Source organism: Suricata suricatta, chromosome 15 (genome assembly GCF_006229205.1).
Source record: "Suricata suricatta isolate VVHF042 chromosome 15, meerkat_22Aug2017_6uvM2_HiC, whole genome shotgun sequence".
In the NCBI taxonomy this organism is placed as follows: domain Eukaryota; kingdom Metazoa; phylum Chordata; class Mammalia; order Carnivora; family Herpestidae; genus Suricata; species Suricata suricatta.
Window position 1 is genome coordinate 62,055,956 of NC_043714.1, and position 24,445 is coordinate 62,080,400.

At 43.2% G+C, this 24,445-nt stretch overlaps 1 protein-coding gene and 1 long non-coding RNA gene across 3 annotated transcripts in view; one reads left to right on the forward strand and one right to left on the reverse strand.

Moving 5' to 3' along the window:
- Nucleotides 1-10,865, reverse strand: part of DERL1 (derlin 1) — a 26,915-nt gene extending 16,050 nt beyond the window's left edge. The window contains exons 1-2 of one of the 2 annotated variants that reach the window (XM_029923424.1): nt 10,481-10,865; nt 850-961 (exon numbers count right to left, since the gene is read on the reverse strand). In XM_029923424.1, the coding sequence (XP_029779284.1) occupies nt 850-961; nt 10,481-10,633 (265 nt within the window). In that variant the 5' untranslated portion in view covers nt 10,634-10,865. Of the gene's footprint in view, nt 1-849; nt 962-7,532; nt 7,580-10,480 lie in introns of those variants that run through there. The other variant, XM_029923425.1, reaches the window with a different exon arrangement.
- On the forward strand, nt 10,372-11,106 carry LOC115278935. Its single transcript, XR_003903124.1, has 2 exons — nt 10,372-10,472; nt 10,647-11,106. It is a non-coding gene; the product is annotated as an uncharacterized LOC115278935 (long non-coding RNA).
- The last annotated feature ends 13,339 nt before the right edge of the window (nt 11,107-24,445 follow it).

The following is a 24,445-nucleotide window of genomic DNA, read 5'->3' on the forward strand; positions in this document are numbered from 1 at the left end:
AACAAAATTATGTTCACATTTTGACGCAGCAGCATCCATTTACTGCCCCTCAGGATAAGCAACTCCAAACAGCACATGAGGGATTGTTCGAAGGAAATAAATAACAACTAAGAAACTTTTAAGAAAAGATTTTTGTTAAAAAAAACAAAAAATTTATCCGTAACACCATATGGGAAGTCCTATCTGAAAAACTACCATGTTTTTAAATTCCAGCTACGTATTTTAAAAGTGAGTGATTCAATCACATAGAATAAGCTTAGGCGGTCATAGCATGAAGATGTGTTTTTCAACCCCAGTCTGGGTGACAGATACACTTTAGCCCAAATGACATTTAAAGCCAAGGGCTGGGGCACCTGGGTCGCTCAGTCGGTTAAATGTCTGACTCTTGATCTCAGCTCAGGTCTTGATCTCAGGGTCGTCAGTTCAAGCTCTGCACTGGGCTCCACATTTGGCGGGAAGGCTACTTAAAAAATAAATTAATTAAATAAAGGACAAAGGAGAGCCATGTGACAGAACAGGGTGAGATGTCAAATTCCAGTGAGAGGCACAAAAAGCCACTAAGGACAAGGTGTGGACAAGAGGTATAAGGTGCTGGTCTTCCTTTCTTTTTCCTCTATAAAACGGTGACACTGTTCCTTACGCCTCGTGATGTTATGAGGATCAAAAATCAAATAAACTAAGTGGCTAGGTCAGTCCCAGCACAGTTCCCACTAACTGAGCATCTACATCATTACGCCAGTTTCCTTATATGCTAACTGCCCTCAAAATTCTTCTACTAAGTAACTGGTAAATGAGAACTGGTGAATTAGAAACAAATCTTATGCACAAACAAAACTATGCAAAACATACCTGTTTCAAGTCGTGTAGAATACTGATACAAGAAATACAAATTGACCAAATAAAGAAATCCAGTTCCTGGACCCACAGGGAAGTAAAAGGTGGCAGTGACGGGCCTCCAGATCTGTCCATATCAAAACAGACACAGTGGTTAGTTTCTCCAAGCCTGGGTAATTTTTTTTTTTAACTCAACAAAATTCACCCTTGCAAAACACCCACCTCTGCAATCAAAGCGACCCAAGGGGTAGCACCAATATAATTCAAGAAAACCACTGGAGAAAAGCTCCCATCGGCTACAGTCATACCAATTTGCAAATCGATGGAATAAAACCATATGGTATAAGCAATAACTATTTCTAACCAAGTCAAAAAAAATCAATACTAAGGAAGTACGTGGTTGGTCTTTACTGGGAGAAGGCCCGTAGTTAAGCCTGTCAAAGACAAATTGTAAGATAAGTTCCAACAGAACAGTAAGCCCTCCTTTCAGGACAAAGAATATACCACGATGATAAACCTTACCAAAAAATGTCATATTCAAAAAGCAGAAGTAAAACAGAAATGTTTTTATTCAAATCACTGTGCTATCCAGGCAATATGCATATACGATTTTACAACTGTCCCTCTCCGACACACACACAATTTACAGAGAAGTCTACAATGAGAAGAAATTCCTGACCTTCGTCTCTTGATTCCCTTTCCATCAACATCCATCAGTTTCTTGGATTTCTTTCAATAATATTATATGTTACTACTGTTCATTTCTTTCATCCTACCTTGTATTGCATGGTTCTATGCCTTAAGTCCCTTGACAAAATATTTTTATTGGCTGTACAGTATTCCTTTGATGTGAATGTCCAAAATTTGTTTAAACCATTACAAGGCCACAATGAATATCTGCGAATATTCTCTTTATACACCTAAATCTAGGGTCAAATCCTGTGAGTTAATCTGCTAAACTAACAAGCATTTGCATTTAGTTTTGGTAGACATTGTCAAATGCCTACAAAAATGTTTAACCAACTTACACTTTCTCCTAAAATGTACATTAACGCCTGTCTTCTCTCCACGCCGTGACCATTTAGTGCGTATTTATCAAGTGTTTTTAAAACTTTAAGCACTTCCTTTCTTCATTTTCCTGCCAGATTTGCATATCTTTATAGATTATGGAAATTCCCCTTTCTCATTGTTGCAAATATTTTCTGAACATTCAATCGATGCTTTTATGGTATTCCTGCCATAATGTGACATGTAGAAGTGTAATTTAACGTAGGCAAATGTACCGTCGGGTGTACCTGGATGCTCACGTAGGTTACAAGCTACTTATCCACTCAAGAGTATGAGAGGTTTCACAGTTTCCCTATTTACAGAGTAACCCATACTTTCTCCATTCATTTGAAAGGCTACTTTTTTTTTTTTTTTGAGAGAAAGAGAGTGAGCCAGGGAGGGGTAGAGAGAGAGAGAGACACAGAATCCAAAGCAGATTTCAGGTTCAGAGCTGTCAGCACGGAGCCTGACACAGGGCTCGAGATGGTAAACCACAAGATCATGATCTTACTTGAAGCTGAACTCAAACACTTATCTGACTGAGCCACCCAGGCACTCCGAAAAGCTATTTTCAGCATCTATTTATTTCATTTTATATTAAAGTCTATTATTATATTAAAGTGCTATCCTGTTTGGAACTGAATTCCCATATCAATATCAAGCTATTTTAATCTTTAGTTTTATAGTCTGTAACAGTATCTGATAAAGTGACATGATTAAATAATCCTCTTCCTGTTTTTCTCCCACATTTGTCAGGATTTTCTTGGCTGGTCTCAACATTTTATTTTCTCAAAAGAACTAGAATCAGCATCTTTATTGTATCAGTGTGATACCATTCCCTACCAGGAAGAAGTCTTTCACAGCTTTTATAAGTTTTCTATTGAGCTATGTGCTTTCTAGCTTTTCTCACACCAAACCACCAAAGCTGAATTACCTTATCGTTTGTAATATTAATTAGCGGGTCACCTTATTGTTGATAACAGATTAGAAAACTGAGTCTCTTGGGCTTTCAAAGTATATAACTCTGTAACTAAAATTTTGTATCTCATTCCATTCTGGTCTAATTCACTGGCTAGTACCCCGGAACAACCTTAAATAATGGTGGTTGAAGGAGATGCCCTTCCCAGACCTTTGGAAATGCCAGCACAATGCTGGCTCCTGCCCGGAGAGCTGTGTGTCCTGCCTGGCAAACGCGACAGACCTGGCCCCCGTATTGAGTTCACAACAGTGACAGTGGCTTATCCGAGGAAGCAAAGAGTGAGCTCAAGGGAGGGGGACGGGGACGTCTGGTCCTGGAAACCACGAAGACGGAGTCTGAGAGAACTACAAGAGCACAATAAACGAACAGGTACTGCTGACAGATTGGGTGTGCCTGGAATGGAGGGCCTCGGCAGTGGGGCCTGGCCAGGCCCAGAGCTGCCTCTCCACATTCTCCAGTACAGGAATGTAGCCCTCACAGCTCGATTCCCTGTGGAGGAAAACGAGCTTTATAAAAATACCCAAAGGAGGGACTTTCCAAGAACCCTATACTAAGCCAGTAAGAAAAATAGGTTAAAATTCATTTTGATTTATTTACAACTCTGTCATAGAAACAGTATAGTTTAATGGAAAAGATGTGAGATCTGTGAGTGATCTCGGTGGAAATGATTTGAGAACACCGAGATGTTAAGTGTTGGCTTACAAGCTATCACTTCCGGGCCTCAGTTTCTGTCTGTAAAAAGGGAATGATAGACTAATGAATACTTGCCCTATTTTGATCAGTGGTTAAAAAAAAAAAAAAAACACTCTGCTATTCTGCTCATTTACATGCACTGACTCGGGAGGTAGATTTTATAGATGGAGAAACATAAATGAGAACAGGTTAAATAATAGCTCGGAGGTGGTGGAGGTAGAATTTTATCCCAGACAGCTTGACTCCAGAGTTCATGACACAAAACCCTATTTTTACAGTGTCTCTCACAAGTGGCATCATTACTATGAGCTATAATTACAATCAGTAAAAATTTTAAGTACTCCTATACTCCCAATTCTCCCTGCTTACGAAAAGCACTGGGGGGCAAAGACCTTGGCTCTTAAGTAGCCTCGGGGCCTTGGAAAAGTCTAAACCTTTGAGTCTGTATCTTCATCTACCCAGTGATGTCTGTCCTATGACTCTGCCTTCCTTAGCTCACAGATTTTATAAAACGTTCGAATTAAGAAAATGGATTAAAACATACTCTGTAAAAAAAAAAAATTGTACGTGTGTGTATGATTATTACAATCTCTCAGAAGACACACACTCACATGGGTTTTACAAATTCCCGTTTTAAGCGACCTCTATATTCCCGCAAGTTACTCAGGACCTGATTTTGGAAAAGAAACCCTGTTTTTTTCTGACTACATTTTCCCCTAACACTGACGCCACCATGCTATTTTTAGCCACTGTGTGCACCTGTGCTTTGGAAATCAGTGTCTGTCAAAATATCTCACTTCTTTTCCCGTTCATTAAGCTTACCCTTGAGTTATACTTGGCTTTCATTGATCTTATTTTTGTATTACTTTAAAATGATAATTTGAAAACACCAGGAGAGAGCTTATCTCTTCAGAAAAAAACAAGGTAATATACTTCTGGAATCCCCATTGAAGGTGCCCAGCTAAATCCCCTCCTCTCCTCTAACTGATATGCAAATGGGGTGAGAAAATGGATTTTCAGGGCTGGGAGGGGTTGCAGACACCTCGCAGCCCTGGGAAGCCTTCACCCCACCCCGCCCCATAATGGGTAACCATACGCAGCACTGCGGGCACTGCCTCCCAAGGCAGGGGAGCTACCCTCATCACCCCCAGCTCTTTCATGAGGAAAGACGGGCCCTCCTGAGAGTTCACGTGATCTGCACAGAGTTCCTCACTTAGAAGAGGGAGGCCCACACCTGCACTGGCATCTAAAGCCTCTAAAAAGGGGTGAGACGTTGTTCTTTACTTACTAGTCCCACTTCTGTTGAGAGTGGGTGGCAGTCAGCCTTGAACTAAAAATCTCCCAATCTGCTGCTGAAATAATGACAAATGCCACCCAGAGTCGGGGGGGGGGGGGGGCTGTTAAAGTACCAAAATCAAAGATTTTTTCTTTTTTTTTCCTGAACCAGTACAGATTGATGGATTTGAAGTTAAGAAACTCTACACAGGTCACCAAACAAGAAAGAGGAGGAGCATCCATGTGCCAGATGCTGACGTTAGCAAAGTGCGGCCTCTAAGGCTATACATACCAAAACACTAGCCACTAACACTCTACTCAAACCTTGAGGCTGCTTCCAAGCTCAGCCTCTAGACCAAGTTCATCTCCCTTCTGGTTATGCATGTATAGGTTTCTCTTCCCCAGTACACTCTTATTTTTTTTAAGTGTATTTATTTATTTTAAGAGAAAGACAGAGAATGTGAGCAGTGGAGGGGCAAAGAGAAGGGGAAAGAGAATCCTAACAAGTTCCCTGCTGTCAGCACAGAGCCCTATGCAGGGGTCAATCTCACAAACTGTGAGATTACCACCTGAGCCGAAATCAAGAGTCGACATTTAACCAACTGAGCCACCCAGGCGCCCCTTCCCCAATAAACTCTTAATTCAATCTGCTAGGGCTGCTGTCATTGGGTTAAAGGTAAATAACATAAAGCCACAGCTTGGCAAATATAAGCACAAGGCCTAAATCCAGATTTGGCTGGTGCCATTTCTTTGGATTCCTGAAAACAAATAAGGGAGACTGAGAGTTCATCTCTTCCCACTTGAAGTCAGGATGCTTTTAAGGGGGCAAAATATAGGACAATCATCCAGCAATATCATTCCAATTTCAGTTACAAATTCAAATTAGAATCTTCTTGGGGCACTTGGACTAAGCGGTTTAGCAGCCGACTTCAGCTCGGGTCATGATCTCACGGTTCACGAGTTCGATCCCCACGTCAGGCTCTGTGTTGACAGCTCAGAGCCTGGAGCCTGTTTGGGATTCTGTGTCTCCCTCTCTCTCTACCCCTACCCCTCCCACACCCACTCTGTCTCTCTCTCTCTCTCAAAAATAAACATTTTTTTAAAAAACTTTAATAAAAAGTAAAATAAAATTAGAATCTTACTGCCCACAGAGAAAAGGGCAATAATGGAAGAAATTACTCTTCACTGGAAAATTTTAAATGGGCACTATTTTTAAACAGATTATTACCAGACTATATCCTATGAATTTTGCTATGAATTTTACATAACAGAGGCATACAGTAGATAACATACTTCCTCCATTTGAAGACACTCATTTTTCTGTTTCTAAAATTGGTATGTGGCTTACAATCCAATGCATTCATTTAATGGGATTTCTACTCTCCCTCTCCTCCAAAAAGTTATATTAAATTGACGGAGCATCTTACAATCAATAGAGTTAGATCAGAGTTCACATGGTATTAAGTGATCCCCACTTTTAGGTAACGAAATCGAGGCTCAGAAAGGGTACGAAGTTAACTTGCCTGTGGACATACAACTAGTACAGGGCTGAGCCAGGCCGGGGGACTGTGACTCAACTCCTTGAAATCCCCTGGTCTTTCTATTTTAAGAGAAAGTAGATAACTGACTTGGAAGACATCACCCTCAAAAATGTTTGCTAAACACTTAACTGTGTGTTTTGGTAGATACGATGCGAAGGAGTTGAACAAGACAGCTCAGAACTATCTCTGACTCATCAAAGTAGAAACCGGCACTGCAGATGATTACACACATGGAGTGATAGTGGTCTCAGGAAGCTGGGGGAGCTGAATGAGGGGCCGTGGAAGCACGACAGAGATGTAAGGGGGCGTGGTGCCTCTGTCCAGAGAAACAGACAGCCCCAGGGACATGAGCTCAGAAAGCACGAGGGCTGCAGGCAACCGCCACCTCTCTTCTAGGTCATCAAGGACCAGCAGGAAGACATTTCATCATTATGAACTATCTGATCGGTGGGTGTTGAACATGAGGGACCAGGAACTTTGGATAATGGCGTAGTGAGCCTTAGCACCCCAACCAAACTAAGAAAAATAACACTTTAAATTTTGCAGTTCCAAACCAACAAGCTAGTCAGATGAAGCCTAAAGACAAGGAGGAAAAGGGACTTTCATCTCTCCCAGCATGAACCCGCAAGTTCTAAATCAATCATCCCCCCCCTTTTTAGCTGTTCAAGATTCAGCTTCGAAGGAAAAGATGAGCCTCTAGCAGAAAGCACACCACAGGCTGCCGGTCACACAGTAACCTCTCAGGTGCAGGTTCTCTTCCAGCTGCTTCGTTTGCAAATGAGTTTCCTCCAGGGGGGTCTGAAAGCTAAACGTGTCCAGAATGGGCAGGAGCCAGAGTAGCAGAGAGAAGGTCTAGATGATGGCCTTTTCGCATCTGGACAACCAGGGTGCTGTCCTGCCCCGGGATGCTTCTCCCAGTTCTCAGGACGACGAGACAAAAGCATGGGAGAGAGGACATGAAAGATGACTCTTCTGATCGAGGCACCTCTGTCAACATTTACCTGCAGTCTATTAGAAAGGCCTTCTCATTTTACTAGTCTGACCAACAAGCGAGCAAGATTTTGCAAGAAGGGTCAAAGAGCCAGCCTCAACCAGATCCTTCTTACAAAATGACTAATAACCACCGCTCCTCCCGCACACACATTACCCAGCATGCCACCCACCAGGTACAAAGTGCACGACATTCACTGGGTCACAAATCACCAGAACTGGCTACAGGCGCACATCATGTTCTAATATGTAACCGCCTGCTTGACTTCTGCACTCAGATGCCTAGGAAGCATCTCTAGACTTCACATGGCCAACGCCGAACTCCTCACCCACACCCTCCCCTGGCGCCCAAACCTTTCCCACTGGTAAAGGACTCCGCCTTCCACTGAGATTACAGTGACATCACTGAGTCCCCCTTCTTCAGCCATTCCCCCTCCACACCCACTCAGCAGCAATCCTGTCCACGCAGCTCCAAAATCTACCTGCTTCCACCTCTGCAGCCACCCTGGCCCAAAACATCATCTCTCTTGCTTTCTAACTGGATTCCCCATCCCGCATGCTAGGTCCATCCCACAGAGCGATCACACAACCTGATCAGGCCTCTGTTCAAAACACTCCAAAGCCTTCCTGGGGTCTTGAAAACAAAGTTCAGAGGCATCTGAGTGGCTCAGTAGGTGGAGCGTCTGACTTCAGCTTAGGTCATAATCTCACAGTTTGGGAGTTCAAGCCTCACAAGGGCTTGCTGCTGTCAGCCTGGATCCCACTTCAGATCCTGTCCTCCTCTCTCTGTCCCTCCCCTGCTCAACTCTCTCTCTCAAAAAATAGAGAAAACATTAAAAAAAACTTTTAATAAATAAATAAAGTTCAAATCACAAAATCCTATACAACCCAGACCCAGCCCACCTTTCCATATCGTCCTCACCCCGATTATCTCTGCCCGCATCTGCCAAGCTTCATCCCTACAGCTGACGCCCTACAAGCTATCCAGTCTTCCTTATGCGTCTAGGGCCTGCCTCTCAGCCTTCCACTTACTAACCCTTTTTCTCGGAAGGCTGTCCCCAGAGCCGGATCTTTGCAAAGCTGGCTCCTCGGCATTCAGATTTCAGTTCAGACATCTTCTCTGAAGCCTTTCTGGAACACTCTATCAAATATTACATGCCTTAAGTCACCCTCAATCACATGCCTCTCTCTTATTTTCTTCATGGGAGCTGGGACTTTCTGTCCTATTCACTATTGTAGCTCCAGTGCCCAGCACCGGCAAGTGCCAATTATTTCCATGCATTCAACCAACAGGAAAGCACGTGCTGTGTGCCAGGCCCTATTCTAGGTAACAAAGACGGTGGTAAACAAGTCAGGGATCTGGCTGCCGTGGAGCCTCCTTTTCTGAAGGGAAGCAGACTAACCAATGCCAACAGGTGATATGTAGCAAGTAAAATTAAGCATAAGGGCAATGGAGTGAAGGAGGGGTACTATTTTATGTAGGGCAATCCATAACACCTTGCCAATAAGGTGGCAAGAGGACTTGTAGAAGTAAGGAAGTAAATCAAGTAAATGAACAAAGAAACAACAGGTGCCAGCAACGTGAGGAGAGAGAAGCAGCTGCTGAAGGAACAGCAAGAATTCCAGTCTGGAGCCTACAGGGGAAGGTAAGCAGCAGGTAAGGTCAGAGCAGCAGTAGGGGGCTTTGCATGCCACTGAAAGGACAGACATTTTATACATCTGATTTGAGAAGACATTGGAAGGTTCAGGGCAGAGGGCAGACGGACTTAATTTATATTTTAAAAGGATCACTCCAGCTGTCTACAGAAAAGATGGAAAGGAACTGACCTGGAATGAAAATGGCTCGCAATGGAGGATGAAAAGGGACCTGTACTCTGGACATACGTCTAAAGTAAAGCAAACAAGTAGCTAGCAAATTATGGGATGTGGGAGAAAGAGAAGTCGAAGATGACTCCACAACTGGGAGCTGGAGTTCCTGTAATAACGGAATTGCTCTTTACTTCTGGGGCAAAGGAAAAGGGTAACCAGTTTGGGACGTGTTAAATTTGAGATGCCTGTTAGTCATCCAAGTGGTAATTTCAAACAGACAGTCGGCTACCAGGAGACAGATCTAGACTGAAAATATGTGCATTTATATTTGAGAGTCCTCAGTTTTTAGAAAGTATTTAAAAAGTATTTAAAGCCATGATGCTAAATGAGATCATCTATACTTGGGGACTCGTATAGAGAAAGGTCCTATAACTGACCCCTGGAGCACATCACAAAATTTAAAGGTCAGGACAATGAGGAAGAAGCAAAAGAGACTAAGAAACAGTCAGTAAAGGGGGAGGACAAGACAGGTTATATACATGCCAATTAATGTGCTCAAATTAATGTCAGATCTTAGTAGCTGACCTGCCAATGAGGAAAGATCTAAATCACAAAATCCAGTGAATAAAGATAATCTCCGGGAAACTAATATTCTCTTGTCAGAAATAGTCTGGATAGTTTCCTTCATGCTTAAATCGCAAGGCCTTCTATTTTGAGAACAATTTCCTCTTTACTCATCCCTTCATACATTCTACTACTACATGTCACATACTAGGTCGGGGCTGAGTGAAACGCAGATAAACAAACTCACTCTTTGCATCTGACCACAAACCACTCCCGCAAAGAAAAAAAAAGTTCTATTAACATAAAAAGTAATTGGCTGGATGTTGAATAAGTTGACATCCACATGGCACCCACGTGAGTGGCAGAAGAAGGTCGGAGGGCACCTGCTCCGGGTGGAACAAGGCTGCTAATCACCAGCGTCTAAAAGATTAACAACGATCACAGAATTATCCTCCCACTGGCTCCTTCTCTGAATGCAGAGGGCGGGGAACAATCTTAATAGAAGAGTAAAATCAGTCCCTTATCCAATGGGCCAAAGCCACTTCTCCAACCATCCGGGTCCTAACTCCAGACCCCTTTTTTGCCTCCACCCCACCCCCAAACCACAGGACCCCGCCCTAAACCGCTGGAGCCGTCGCACTACAAATCCCACCAGACACCGCGCGCCCACAACAAGCCGGTCTACTCTCCACCGCCGCCGGGCCTCCTGGGACCTGTAGTCTCCACTCCCCTCCGCGCTGGTCAGTACCTGGAAGCGATAGAGGAAGGCTTCGGGCCAGAGGAAGAAGTAGGCCGGGCTGATGAGACCGAGTTTGCCGACCAAGGGCACCGCGACAGTGGCGGCGAACCAATAGCGCGTGATAGCCGGGATGCTCCTGAACCAGTCCCCGATGTCAGACATCTTCGCCTTTTAGGTGGCCAGGATGCGCACAGCCGCCGACTCCCAGTCCCTGGACCCTCAAGACACGGCCCACTTCTCGAGTGGAAGGTGTCGAGGCGGAAACCGCCCAAGCCGCCGATAAGAAGGCGGAGATCAGCGGACGTGGCGCCACCGAATTCGGACGAGCGAGGGAGCGTTCGGCGGCGAAACTTCCCCTTCCGGCGGCCGCGGAAGACGTTGACCAGAAGTCCCGACGCTTAAAGGGCAAGCACCGATTTTACGACTGAGTCGCAGTTCGGCGATAGGGGGCGGGGCGGTATGGGGCGGGACCAAGCGGAACGGAGGCACGAATGGTGGGAAACCGTGGTTGCCAGGGGCAACGGCAAATACTCCAGCCAATGGCTAGGCTGAACGCGTGCTACCTAGTTCAAGCCGGAGTTGTAATCCTGGTGGGTTCTCTTGGACAGTGTTTAAGAAGGAAGGAGGAAAACGAAGTACATAGTTCCTCATCTGTTCTTTCATTTGACAAATGTTTGTTCAGGGCTAACTAAGCGCCAGGGTTCTAGGTAGGGTTCTAGACCTCGGGGGTCCTGAGACTATCAGAGCTGTTGTGGTACTTTATCTCCTGGAGCTTACATTCTAGTGGGGATAGACAGCTAAATAAGTAGCAAAGATAATTTCAGAGAGTGAAAAAAAAATAAGGAATATAAAATTGGATGATGCGGTAGAGTGACGGCGTGGGAGAGGGGAAATGTAGGGAAGGATGGCTACTTTAGATGAGAATGGTCATGGAGAACTTCTTGGATGAAGTGTCCTTTGAGCTGAACCCCACCCCAGGCAAGGAACTAGGAAGTTTTCCTTACAGAGAAAACAGCCACTCCAGCTAGCTTGGAATGTTGGAGGAACTGAAAGCAAAAATGATCTTAACTATGAATATAGTTCCTCAAGTAGGATTTAAATTGCAGGTAGATGAGAATCGACCTTGTTCTTTAAATACTCTGTAAATAGGGAGCTAGAACTGTTAATTTCAGATGTAAGTACTATACTTTAAGATTGATTAAGCCAAAAGAAAAAAATAAAAAGATTCATAAAGCCATCCAATAAAGATCACAAGGAACACGTCGGTAGCCCAGAGTTAGCTTTATTTACTTTTGCAGTAAGGGAGACTGGACTCCAGAGGAACCTGGACCATCTCATCAAGCAAAAAAGAATAGGGTAATTAATGGATTACCAGGAAGGATGAAGTAAAATTTTGGTGAAATTTAAATGAAGCAGTGTTTTGTTAGGCCTAAAGCAAAGCAATGCTGTGTGTAAAACTGTTAACATCAAGCCTAGGCCTGAGGGGCACCTGGGTGGCTCAGTCGGTTGGGCCTCTGACTTCCACTCAGGTCATGATCACACAGTTCGTGAGTTCAAGCCCCACATTGGACTCACTGCTGTCAGCCTGTCAGCACAGAGCTCACTTTAGATCCTCTGTCCCCTCCCCTGCTAACGTTCCCTCAAAAAATAAATAGTTTTTAAAAAATAGGCTTAGGTTAAATTCCAGTTAAAAAAAAAAAAAAAAAACTTGGGCCTCAGCTGAGAAGCAGGCTCAAGATCCTCTTCCCTTTGAAATCTCAAATTTAGGTTAGACGTGGAATGTTGGGTCCAAAAACTCCTTATTTAAAATTTTGCAACTAGATTGAAAATCATGTGTCAAGATGACCCATCTAACTCAGATCCTTCAGGCAAGAATGGGATTTTCCATCCATGCCCAAAAATTTCAAACCACAATGTGTATACAACAGTGTATTATTTTAGAGACCATATCTCAGCACAACATCCCTGATGTTAATTAACAGAAACCATGTTTAGAGAATAAAGACACTAAATATTCCACAGACTGATAAAAGTATACAACATTTGGGGACCTAATGGATATCAGGCATAATGGGTTTATAAAGAAACCTCTCATTCAAAGCAGGTGGGAATATAAATTAGTACAACCTTATAAGATAATTTTGATATAAAAGCTAGAGGGGCAGTTAAGCATCTGACTCTTGATTTCGCCTCAGGTCATGATCTCATGGTTCGTGAGTCTGAGCCCCAAATTGGGCTCTGTGCTGACAGCATGGAGCCTGCTTGGGATTTTCTCTCTCTCCCTCTCTCTCTGTCCATACCCTGCTTTTTCTCTCTCTCTCTCTCAGAATACATGAGCATTTAAAAGTAAATAAAATAAAAGCTAGAGCTTTGAATAAATAACATAGTATTTGGAGATATTGCCTGAGATTCCTTCTCTGCATTTCCCTACCTTCTTGTACCGACTACCTATTATATCCAAGATACAATAAGAGAAAATGTGTTATCTAGTTTAGGTGGAAAGCTAAAGAAGGTTTCTCTGATGAAATTATATATATAGCTGCCGACCTTGCCCCCCACCCCCCAAAAAACCCACCAAGAACAAAACAACACACAATGTTTGGCAACTCTAGAATTCAGAGTTCATGCTCTGGAATTCAACTTCAAGCTTTAGAAATGCTAAAGTTTAAATTGTGGCTACACCACTTATTAGCAATGTTATGTTGTAAAAGTGACAACCTCATGGTGCCTCAGTTTCTTCATCTATAAAATGGGAGAGGGAAGAGCAATAGCAATATTGCGTTCAGAGGACTGTGAAGATCCAAATCAGATAAATTCCGTTTTAGCGCTTAAAGCAGCATCAACATTATTACTACTTTCTTTTTGCTTCTCTTTTTGAAATGTTTTACAATGAAAGCATATCGCTTTTCGAAATAGAAATCTGCATTTTCAAAAACCCTATCCCCTCCCACCATGTGATTCTGGTCCAAGTTATCTGCAGACTGTTCTTTGAGAACCATCAGACTAGATGGACATTCAGGATTTTTCTGTTTCTCTTTATAAAATCACTATATATTGTGATAAACTATTCTGGGCATAAAACACAAAGGGAGTTTATTCTTAGCCATCTTCGGTAGAGGACTTTCCCAATGCTCCCAAATAGCTTGCTCTAGAACTTAATTGCTTAGCTTGGAAGGAAGTCTCTGTGTTACTGCCATTAATACAAGTCATCATTTAAAAACATGCGGGTAATGATTGGGCTAAGTTCTAGGAAAAATTGTGGAGGTGTAGGGGAAGTAGGCAATCTCATGAATTATCGACAGGAATATACATGGGTACAGATTCTCCAGCAAGCAATGACAATATTCAAGTGCATTTCTAGGAATGTAAGCTTTAGACAGACTCCACCTTTTTAAAAATGTACAAGGAGAGTCACTGTCACATTCTTCTGAAATAGCAAGAGATTGGAAATAGCTAAATGCGTGTCAATAAGAAACTGATTAAACTATGGTTATCCATATGGTCAAATCTATCAACCTTCATTAGAAGAAAATAACTTTATACACTCCAAACGGAATGCTCTGTAATAACATAGCATTAAGGGCACAAGAGTTATGGTACAAAGTGCACACTATGCTATTACACAGTTGTATTGTGCAGAAAGCACAAATACACACACCCAGTATTTGCTTGGAATAGCACTTATCTTGGGAAATGGAAACTCAGAGGATGGGGAGACAGGAGTAGGAAGGAGACATGCTATTGCATGCTCTTTTATCTTTTTAAATTTTGTCCCAACTATGTGCACTACATATCTCAAAATTAATTTTCAAAATATGTAGAAAGGTTTGTTCGGAAAGGAACAGGTTCAGTGTCAAAGCCTTTAGAAAGATGGAGAGATAGAAAAGATGGCCTTAACTCTGTCCTTCCTGCTATATTGATGTCTATTTCCTATTGTTTCTTTAAAAAAAAAAAAAAAAGGACATTAAGGAAACCGGGGAGAGCCCAACCTTGAGAGCACAATATTGCCTATAGCATAGCGCTGAAGATTGGCGCGAGTGACGCTGACAGACGGCTGACGACTCAAATATCATCTGTCACAACAGTCACGCAGGAACACCGTCCTAATGGGCTGCCTGCCACATAAGTGGCATCTTCAAGAAATCCAAAGCACATTGCAAAGATGTAATTAATTCTTACATTAAAATTAGGAGGCAGTTTCATTAGCCCCATCTTGCAGGTGAAGCTGTGGCAAGAATAATAATTTATCTCTGTCATGCCTGGCAGAACCAGTCCTGTATTTTTAGTCACAAGTCTGGGAAATCTTAAAGATTTTGGCACACTGGACTCGGAAACAAGACAGTTACTAAACACCATATAGAGCATTCCCCGTTTGTTATTTTGATGCGTGTGTGTGTGTGTATGTGTGTGTGTGTGTGTGTGTGTGTGTGTGTGTGTGTACGTGTGTACTAAATAAAGTCAGCCTTAGCGTCAGGTGGGTGGCTCAGTTGGTTAAGTGCCCACCTTCAGCTCAGGTTATGATCTCACAGCTCATGGGTTTGAGCCCCATGTTGGGCTCCCTGCTGTCAGCACAGAGCCAGCTTTGGATCCTCTGTCTTCCTCTCTTTCTGCCCCTTCTCTGCTTGTTCTCTCTCTCTCTCTAAAATAAATAAATAAATAAATTAATTAATTAATTAAAACAAAGTCAGTCTTTTATATACCATAAGGAATGAATCTGGATTCCAGGCTTGCCTCTGTCCTTTGCTGATTGTGTGATAATCTGTCTGAATTGAGAGCCTGCTGTTCACCAAGCTCTGGGCTGGTTCCCGGGCATCATCTCCCTCCATGGGCATATTATTATTATCATTATTCTTACAGAAACTGAGAAACAGATCATCTAGCTCATCCATGGTCTCATAACTGTAAGTGGGGATTCCAGTCCAGGTCTGTCTAACCTGAGCCCATCTTTTAACTGCTCTGCTCTCCCTCTGTGACAAATGTAAGAGTTCTTTATAAACTCCAAAGCATCTCACAGGTACTAGTTTTACTCTAGTAACTAACACAAAGGACCAGCACATGGGAGGCACTCAATGTGTTATTTTATTTTTTTAATGTTTATTCATTTTTGAGAGACAGAGCGTGAGTGGAGGAGGGGCAGAGAGAGGGGGAGACACAGAATCCAAAACAGGCTCCAGGCTCTGAGCTGTCAGCACAGAGCCTGACACGGGGCTCAAACCCACAAACTATGAGATCTTGACCTAAGCCAAAGTCAGAGGCTCAACCGACTGAGCCACCCAGATGCCCCTCAATGTTCTATAGATGAGTAAAGTAGGCTGGCTGAACCAGAGTTAATGCAGGAAGTATTTGGAAGAAAATAATCCCTTTAATATCAAACTTCTCTTAAGCAACAATTCCACACACCAAAATCATCAGAGAACAATAATCCAAGCACTAATTATAACTATTCATAATTTATATTCATCAGGCATTGTTTATATTCATAATCAGAACAAGTGAATGATATTAATTCAAGATATGCTGTGGGGAAGGCCTGCAAGAATCTGACACACCTTCCTTCTAAATCACAGAAAAAACTCCTCATGTTAATGTCCATGTTGGACTGTGAGTTATGTTTAAATACAGGATTCTTAGCACTTGGTCTTGGATCCAAGTCATTACCCATGGTGTAGACATTCCGCTAGAATTAAGAAGCAAGCAAAAGTCTCCAAAACCTTTAATTGGAGAAACCTCCAGAGAAAGGCATATTGACCAGGGCCCTAAGTCATTGCAAAGACTATCAGGAAACAGCTTATTACCAGTTTATTATCCAGGATACAACTCAGGAAAAGCCAAATGGAAGAAATGCATAGGGCAAGGAAGGGAGAAAGTATGCAGAACCCCCATGCCTTCTCTGGGTGCACCACCCTCCCCGGAACCTTGACGTGTTCACCAACCTGGAAGCTCTTGGAATCCCTTCAGCTAGGGTTTTTACCGAGGTTCCATTACCCAGGGCTGATTGGTTAAATCATTAGCCATTGACAATGAACTAAATTCCCAGCCCCCTCCTCCTCCGTGGAAGGTCAGAGGGGTGTAGCTGAAAGTTCCTCTAATCAAAGGTAAGTTCTGCAACCAGGCCCCCATCCTCCTACAGTCACCTCATTAGCATAAACTCCAGTCTGATGGAAAGGGATTATGGATAACAAAAGATGCTCCTTTCATCCTAGTTCTTGGGAAATGAACAGATGTTTCTCATTGTACCACAATATCATACAGCTGTTAACCAGGATGTAACTAAGACTACGAATTTTGCAGTTAAAAATTTTAAGGGTAGGTTGTTTTAGTAGGAAGGATTAGAGTAGGTAGAACAGGATATAGGAGAGGGAGGATGCCATTGAAAAGAAGAGGGAGAGAGGCACCTGGGGGGCTCAGTCAGTTAAGCACGGGATTCTTGATTTCAGCTCATGTCATGATCTCACATTTTGTGAGTTCAAGCCTCACATTGCAGTCTGTGTGGACCGTTGGAGTCAAACAGGATTCTTGGAACTTTCTTTCTTCCTCTTCCCCCCCCCCCAAAAATAAATAAATAAACTTAAAAAAAATAAAAGGGGAGATATAAAAATTTACTATATTCTAGGTTTTTTTGTCTATATCATACTGTTGTCTGTTCTTTTCACTAATCTTTACATGAAAAGAGTCTTTCTTAGGGTGCCAGCCTGACTCAATTGGTAGAGCATAGTACTCTTGATCTCAGGGTCATGAGTTTGAGCCTCGTGTTGGGTGTAGAGAGGACTTAAAAATAAAAAACAATTTAAGAAGAAAAAGAGGCTTTCCCTGTTTCTACAAAGTCTTCATAATTATCATTCTGATGGCTAAATAATAGTCTACTAGCAATGTAGCATAATCTTTTGACCATTTTCCTATTTTTGATGCCTGTTTTGCAATACCTAATATTCCTTGGACATCTTCATGTTTATGTTTTTGTATACAGATAGCTAGCTTCTTTTTCCTTTTACTAATAATATGTGTTCAATATTAACAAATTAAAACTTTGTGGACATGGTCTTAATAAGTCTTCACAAGAACACTTCAACCCTATGAGGTACTTTAATTTTTATTTATAATTGAAGAAACCGGGCTCTGTGCTGATGGCTAGCTCAGAGCCTGGAGCCTGCTTCGGATTCTATGTCTCCCTCTCTCTCTGACCCTCCCCTGCTCTCACTGTCTCTGTCTCTCAAAAATAAATAAAAACCATTTAAAAAATGGTGTATAATTGAAGAAACAGCCTCAGAGAAGTTAAGTACCTTGCCACTTGCTAGCAAGTGCAAAGGTAAGACTCAAACCCAGGTCTATCTAGAGCCAAAGGTGGTGCTCTCTAATTCAGTCGTCTAACAAAGAACCATAGCCTGGGTGGTTTCTAACCAACAGAAATTTACTTCTCATAGTTCTGAAGACTAGAAGTTCAGGATCAGGGCACCAGCATGGTCAGGCTCTGGTGAGGGTTCCCTTCCATTTTGCATTTCTATCCTCATGTGGTACAGGGAGAAGAGAGGTCTTTCAGGTCTCTCTTAGAAGGGCTTTGACTTCATTCATTAGGGCAGAGCATCCCCAAGGCCCCACCCCCTGATGCCATCACTTTAGGCATTAGGATTTTGACATTGTGGGGAGAATCTGGGGAGACACAATCGGCCTACAACAGCAACTTGTTAGGGACCAGGCACTCTTCCTGGCACTCTGGATGCAGCAGTGAACCAAACTGACGAATATCCCTGTCCTCTTAGAGCTTACGTTCTAGACGAAGCAGGAAGACTATTGACAGGGGCAAAAGTTAAATGAATAGTAGACGAACCCTTGATAAGTGCCTGGAGCAAAAATAAAGCAAAGGACATTTGGATTGGTCAGGGAAGACTTCACTGTGATCTCAAGGGATACTTGAGTAAAGATCTTACGGAGGTGAAAGAGCAAGCAATGCAGACACCTGGGGAAGAACCATTCAGGTAGCAGGGCTGCCAAAGGCCCTGAGAGGAAGCGTGCCTGGCATGGAGGCCTCACAGCACAAAGACCAACGCGGCTGAGTGGAGAAAGTCGGAGGGAGCAAGGAAGGAGGGGTACTCAGAATCAGGCAGGACTTTGTAGGTTATGGAAAGGAACTTGTGTTTTATTCCGGCCTTTTTTTTTTAAGATTTTATTTTTAAGTGATCTCTACCTCCAGCTTAGGGCCCAAACTCACAACCCTGAGATCAAGAGTCACATGCTCCCCTGACTGGGCCAGCCGGGTGTCCCTATTCCGCTCTTAACCACTCCACCACATTGCCTCTCAATAGTTCTACTGGACAGGGGCGCTTGGGTCACTCAGTCAGTTGAGTGTCCAACTTCAGCTTAGGTCATGATCTCACAGTTCATGAGTTTGGGCTTACTGCTGTCAGCACAGAACCCGCTTGGAATTTTCTGTCCCCCGTGTCTCTGCTCCTTCCCCACTTGAGCTCTCTCCCTCTCTCTCTCTCTCAAAAATAAATAAATCTTTTTTAAAAAAAAATCCTCTTGGACCGATTTCCAGGAGGGGGATTCTGAGGTGGAAGGATGTGAGCATCTTTATGACTACTACTCCCAGAGACTGCGTAGTCAGATTTAGGCTACAGGGGCCCTTACTTGGGCACTTCCAAGGCCCAACTTTCTTGCCTAACTTTCTGTTCATAGTTTTATATTCTTCATTTTTTAAGAGCCCCCCCTCAAAATTGCACAAGCTTCAGGCCCAGAACAACCTGGGTCTGCCCATTCATATGAACACAATGCTTTTCACTGAGCTCTGAAATTCGATTGAAGCACAGTCATTACCAACTCTTAAGGACTGATTAAAGTGGCCTGGATGGGTGTCCTCAGGGGTTTGGTGCTCACCTAGAGCCCCCCTGCAGAGAGCCCTTAGCTCACAGGTGAAGGCCCTAGGCCCTAATTCAAGTCTGGAGCACTCCGCAAAGAGTCGATGGGGGAGCAAGTCCCCAGCACTTCTCGCCCAGCACCCAGTCAGGTTCCTATTTCCATCTAGGGATCGCATCTGGCTCTCAGCCCGTCCACAGACCAGATGACCGCCACTCTTCACATCCACTGGTAAACCAGGAACAGCTTGAGGACATCTGCAAAGCTCGGGCTTGTGAACTTATCTAGAATTCCCTGTCAGACCATCTAGAATAAACTTTGGGTTTTTTTTAGATTTAAGTTTTTGCATCGTTTCTGATTTTGAGTTACAGTTAAGGACAGGTACCTTCATGGTTTGATTTAGGGCCTGTCTCTAAAAGTCAGTCCAGCCTCATCTGCCCTCCTTCCCTCCTCCAACCAAAGGCCCCTCCTCTTCCCTTTACTTTCCATCTGTACACATTTCAGATGCCTTGAGGGAATGGCCTCACAGAATCCTATGACTATATATAGTTTTACAACATCAGTGAACTGTGTTACAAATGCACTAACAAGTACTGATTGTGTCCATCAAAAAAGAAGAGGCTCTCGGATTGTGACTTGTAGCTGTGAGTTCCACCGGGACAGGAACTTGGTTTTGTTCACTACTGTATCCCCACTGTCTACAACTTCACTCAATACATAGTAGGTGCTCAAGAAATACTTGTCGAAGGGATGAAATACTCATTTTAGAAACTGTCCCTGACCCCCTCCCCCACTTCCCATCAGCACCCCTGAGCCTAGGTTAATGGTCCCCCTCTTCCTCTATATCCCTAGGACACCCCACACAAATCACCATCATTGCCCTTAGCACATTGTTTTATAGTTATTGGTTATAATTATTTGTGAGTGTGGGATAGTCATCTCCTCCTCTAGAGTATAAGCTCCTTGAGGTGGAAACTGCCTTGTATAACGCTTCATGCAAGACCGAACTGAATAAATTTCATTGGGGAAACCAGCCCTCTCCAACTTCAAAATATATCCCCAATACAACCACTCTGCAACATCTCCTCTGGCTACCCTCGGTCCCAGCCTACCAGCAACCACTTAGTGCCCACGCTTCTAGAACCCACTTGTGATGGGTCTCTGGGCTCCCAGGGTGCCCTCTGCATTCTGTTCTCCCGCAGGAGCCTCAGTCAGCTTCTGCCACTCCCTTGCTCAAAGCTCCACTGAACTTCATTCTAACTGTGATGGAAAGTTCTTACCATGACCTTCAAGGCCCTAGATGATCTGACCTTTGGCTACTGCTGTGATCATTCCTCCCACTTTCCCACTCATCTACAGTCACAGTCGTTTCAGCCTCACGAAGTTCCCAGCACTGCAAAAGCCAAGGCAGCGCACATGCTTGCTGGACCCTTACCTGGAAACATGCTTCCCCAGAGGAGTGGTGTTCAACCCTATCAGACCAAATGTCCTCTTTTAAAACATATATTTGCTCCCAAAATATAAACCATAGGTTGTGAATCATAATTCCAATAAAATAAGTGTAATGCCTAATTATCATACAAATGATCAATAAAAAGAAATGAATTTATACCATAATGTGCTTTTTCCTATATAAATGCTCAGGCACAACTACATTACGAGATGTAATGAAATAGTCTGGTGCTCGCAGTTGGACACGGCCCCGTGAGTGAAAAGTTACAAAAGCAGACAGACACCTGTGTGTTGTGTTTGTAATTCAAACACCACCATAGCCTGGCATCAGTTCGTGATTATCCATAATGGTGGACAACTGTTGGGAAAGTTCCAAATAAGGAAGTACATAAAAATTCATATGTAATGAAATAACAGATTGAACAGATTGAACTATGTAAAACTAAAATATATTTGCATGACCAAAAAAAAATCACCAAGTCAAAAGGTGAATGACAAAGTGGCAGAAAACATTTTCAAGATCTATCACAGATAAAAGGTTAATATCCCCAAATATATAAAGAACTTGTTTTAAAACAATGAGGGGAGGGGCGCCTGGCTGGCTCAGTCAGTAGAGCATGAGACTCTTGTTCTCAGGGTCATAAGTTCAAGCCCCATGTTGGGTGTAGAGAATACTTAAAAATAAAATCTTTTTTAAAAATGAGGAGAGAGGTGACTGGATGGCTCAGTCAGTTAAGCATCAAACTCTTGGTTTCAGCTTAGGTCATGATCTCACAGTATGTGAGTTCGAGCCCTGCATCAAACTCTTTGCTGACAGCTCAGCCTGGAGTCTGTTTCCATTTCTGTGCTTCCACACCCCTCTCTCAGCCCCTCCCCCACTCTTGCTCTGGTTTTTGTTTAATTTTGTTTTGTTATTTGGTATTTTTTATTCTTGAGAGAGAGAGAAAGAGCCAGAGTGGGGGAGGAGCAGACACACACACACACACACACACACACACACACACACACACACAGAGACCAAAGCAAGCTCCAGGCTCTGAACTGTCAGCAGAGTCCGCCGTGGGGCTCAAACTCACAAACTGTGAGATCATGACCTGAGCTGAAGTCAGATGCTTAATGACTGAGCCACCCAGGCTCCCCTCCTAAAAAAAAATTGTTTTTTAAAGAAAAGAAACAGTAAGCATATACACCTTAAATTTCCACAATGTTATATGTCAAGTACATTTAAATTAAAAAACAAAATCAAACAAAACCCAAGTATAATTTTGTCTCAATTAATACAGTAGCTACATTCCAGGAAAAGCTAGACTATATTAAATCCCTGTAAATATTCTTCATGTTTATATGTAAAACAGAATTAGGTTCTAGTTCAGCTATTACAAACAGGATTTTCCCTTATAGAAATATATTGGAAATGTTCAAAAGGATGTAGGACCATTTTATACATTGTAGGATGTCTGCCCAACATTCCTGACCCTCTTTCCTAAATTCCTGTTGTGCCCTTAATTATTGTGATAACCCAAAACAATCATGTTAAGAGTTGAATTGTGTTCCCCAAATAGATATATTAAAATCCTAACCCCTGGTCCCAGTGAATGTGACATTATTTGAATATAGTATATGCAGATGTAGTCAAGCTTAAATGAGGTCATACTTGATTAGGGTAAACTAGTCCATTGGATTAACAGCGACTTGATATACTTATAAAAGGAGAAAATGTAGACGGACCCAGGGACAGAAGGCGATGCGAAGACATAGAAGGGCATAGATCGGAGTGACGCATCTATAAGCCAAGAATTGCTGACCGGTAGCAGGAGCTAGAAGAGAAGCATGGAACAGACTCTCCCTCGGAACCTTCAGACTTTGATTTCACACTTCTGGCCCCCTGGAACCGTGAGAGAATGAATTTCACTATTTTAAGCCACCCGGTTTGCAATACTTTGTTACAGCATCTCTGGGAAACCAATAAAAATGCCTTACACAGCACAATGAAGACACTGTTGAAGCCCTGTCTTTGTGCCTCCCTCCTGCGCAGCACCCAGGTCCCTGCTCACATAACACCTGCCAGCACTGCCTTCCCTGAACACCACCCCGCCCATCCTGCTCATTCCTTTACCCTGCTTACAGTTTTCTTCACTCTTCATTACCTAACATGATATCATTTATTTATTTTCTTAGTCATTGTCTGTCTTCCCAACAAGAATGCAAGTCCCAGGAAAGGGCAATTTTGTCTTGTTCACTGCCACTCCCCAGCACCCGGAACAGCCCCTTCCCACACAGGAGCTCAACTGACATTTATTGAACTAGCAAATGAGGATCTCCTTTGCAGAGAGAGGCCAAATGCAGTCTTAGTATAATGAGGAATAGAACAGAATAGCTTACCTGGAGAAAGCAAAGAGACATAGCAGGAGCCCCTGAGAGCTGGAAGACTTGGAGGAAAAATAAGTCAAATGCTTTAGTGAAAGTTGGATGTACAACTGCCTTTGATCACGGGATGTTATTGCTGATGCTGCAGATGTAATGTGCAAACATGCATATGCTTGACTGGCAAGGCATTGGAGCCAAAAAAGCTACATCTGTCACGTTTGTTTGAAACCAGTCCAAGTAGGCTGAACATGCATTTAGAGAGCTCTGAAAGCATTTTATATGTAGTACTGCTGTCACAGGCAGTAGGAAAAAATGTGTTGCCAAGGGACAATACCTAGTAACCAGCCAAATTCGTGCGTGCGTTAGGTTACATGCAGGTTTCACAGCCTCAGCACTTTTGATGCACTTTGGGCCAAACAGTTATTTGTTGGTGAGGGGCGTCCCTGTGCATGGGAGGATGATTAACAGCATCCTTGGCACCACGTGGCAGTAGCACCCACCTTCTCACTTATGACAAAAAAAAATGTCTGCAGACATGGCCAAATGTCTTCTGGGGGCAGCCACCCTTGGTAGAGAACTACTGAGTTACATGTGATGCTTGTCCACTCCCGCTCCTTCTTTTGCAACTCCCCTTACGTCCCCAACACACACACACACACACACACACACACACACACACACACACACACAGTGAAACAACCCTCCCAACCCCCTTCAAAGGATGATGTATTCCTATATGTACTCCCACTGAATGTGCCTCTGGGATTTCCTGATGTCACCTGTGGCCAATCATGACATTAGAAGCCTCTAATAAAACACATCTCTCCAGGTCATGTGTGTATCTAGTTCCATTCTACACTGAGTCTAGACTTGACCATGTGACTTGCATTAGCCAATCGGACATTAGCTGGCATGGTGATGCAAGCAGCAACGTGTGAAACACACATTCAGGCTTGCCCTATGGAACATTCCTTTGTAAGAGTCCAGGGCTGTGTAAAGAAGCTCAAGCTAGCCTACTGAACGATGAGAGGTCCTGTGGATGGAGGCTCCGGTAGATGAGAAGCCATCTTGGATGTTTCAGCCCCAGTGAGCCTTCAGCTGCTCCCAACCATGAGTGACCAGGAAATATCACAGTGAGCGGAACTGGTCAGCTGAGCCCAGTCAGCTCACAGAATTGTGAAACTTAGGAAATCATTTTTGCTTCGAAGCCAATACATTCTGAGGTAATTTTTACACAGCAACAGACAACTGAAACATCAAATGTCTAAGTTGTTGAAATGAGTAGGAAGCAGTGCAGTGTTGGAG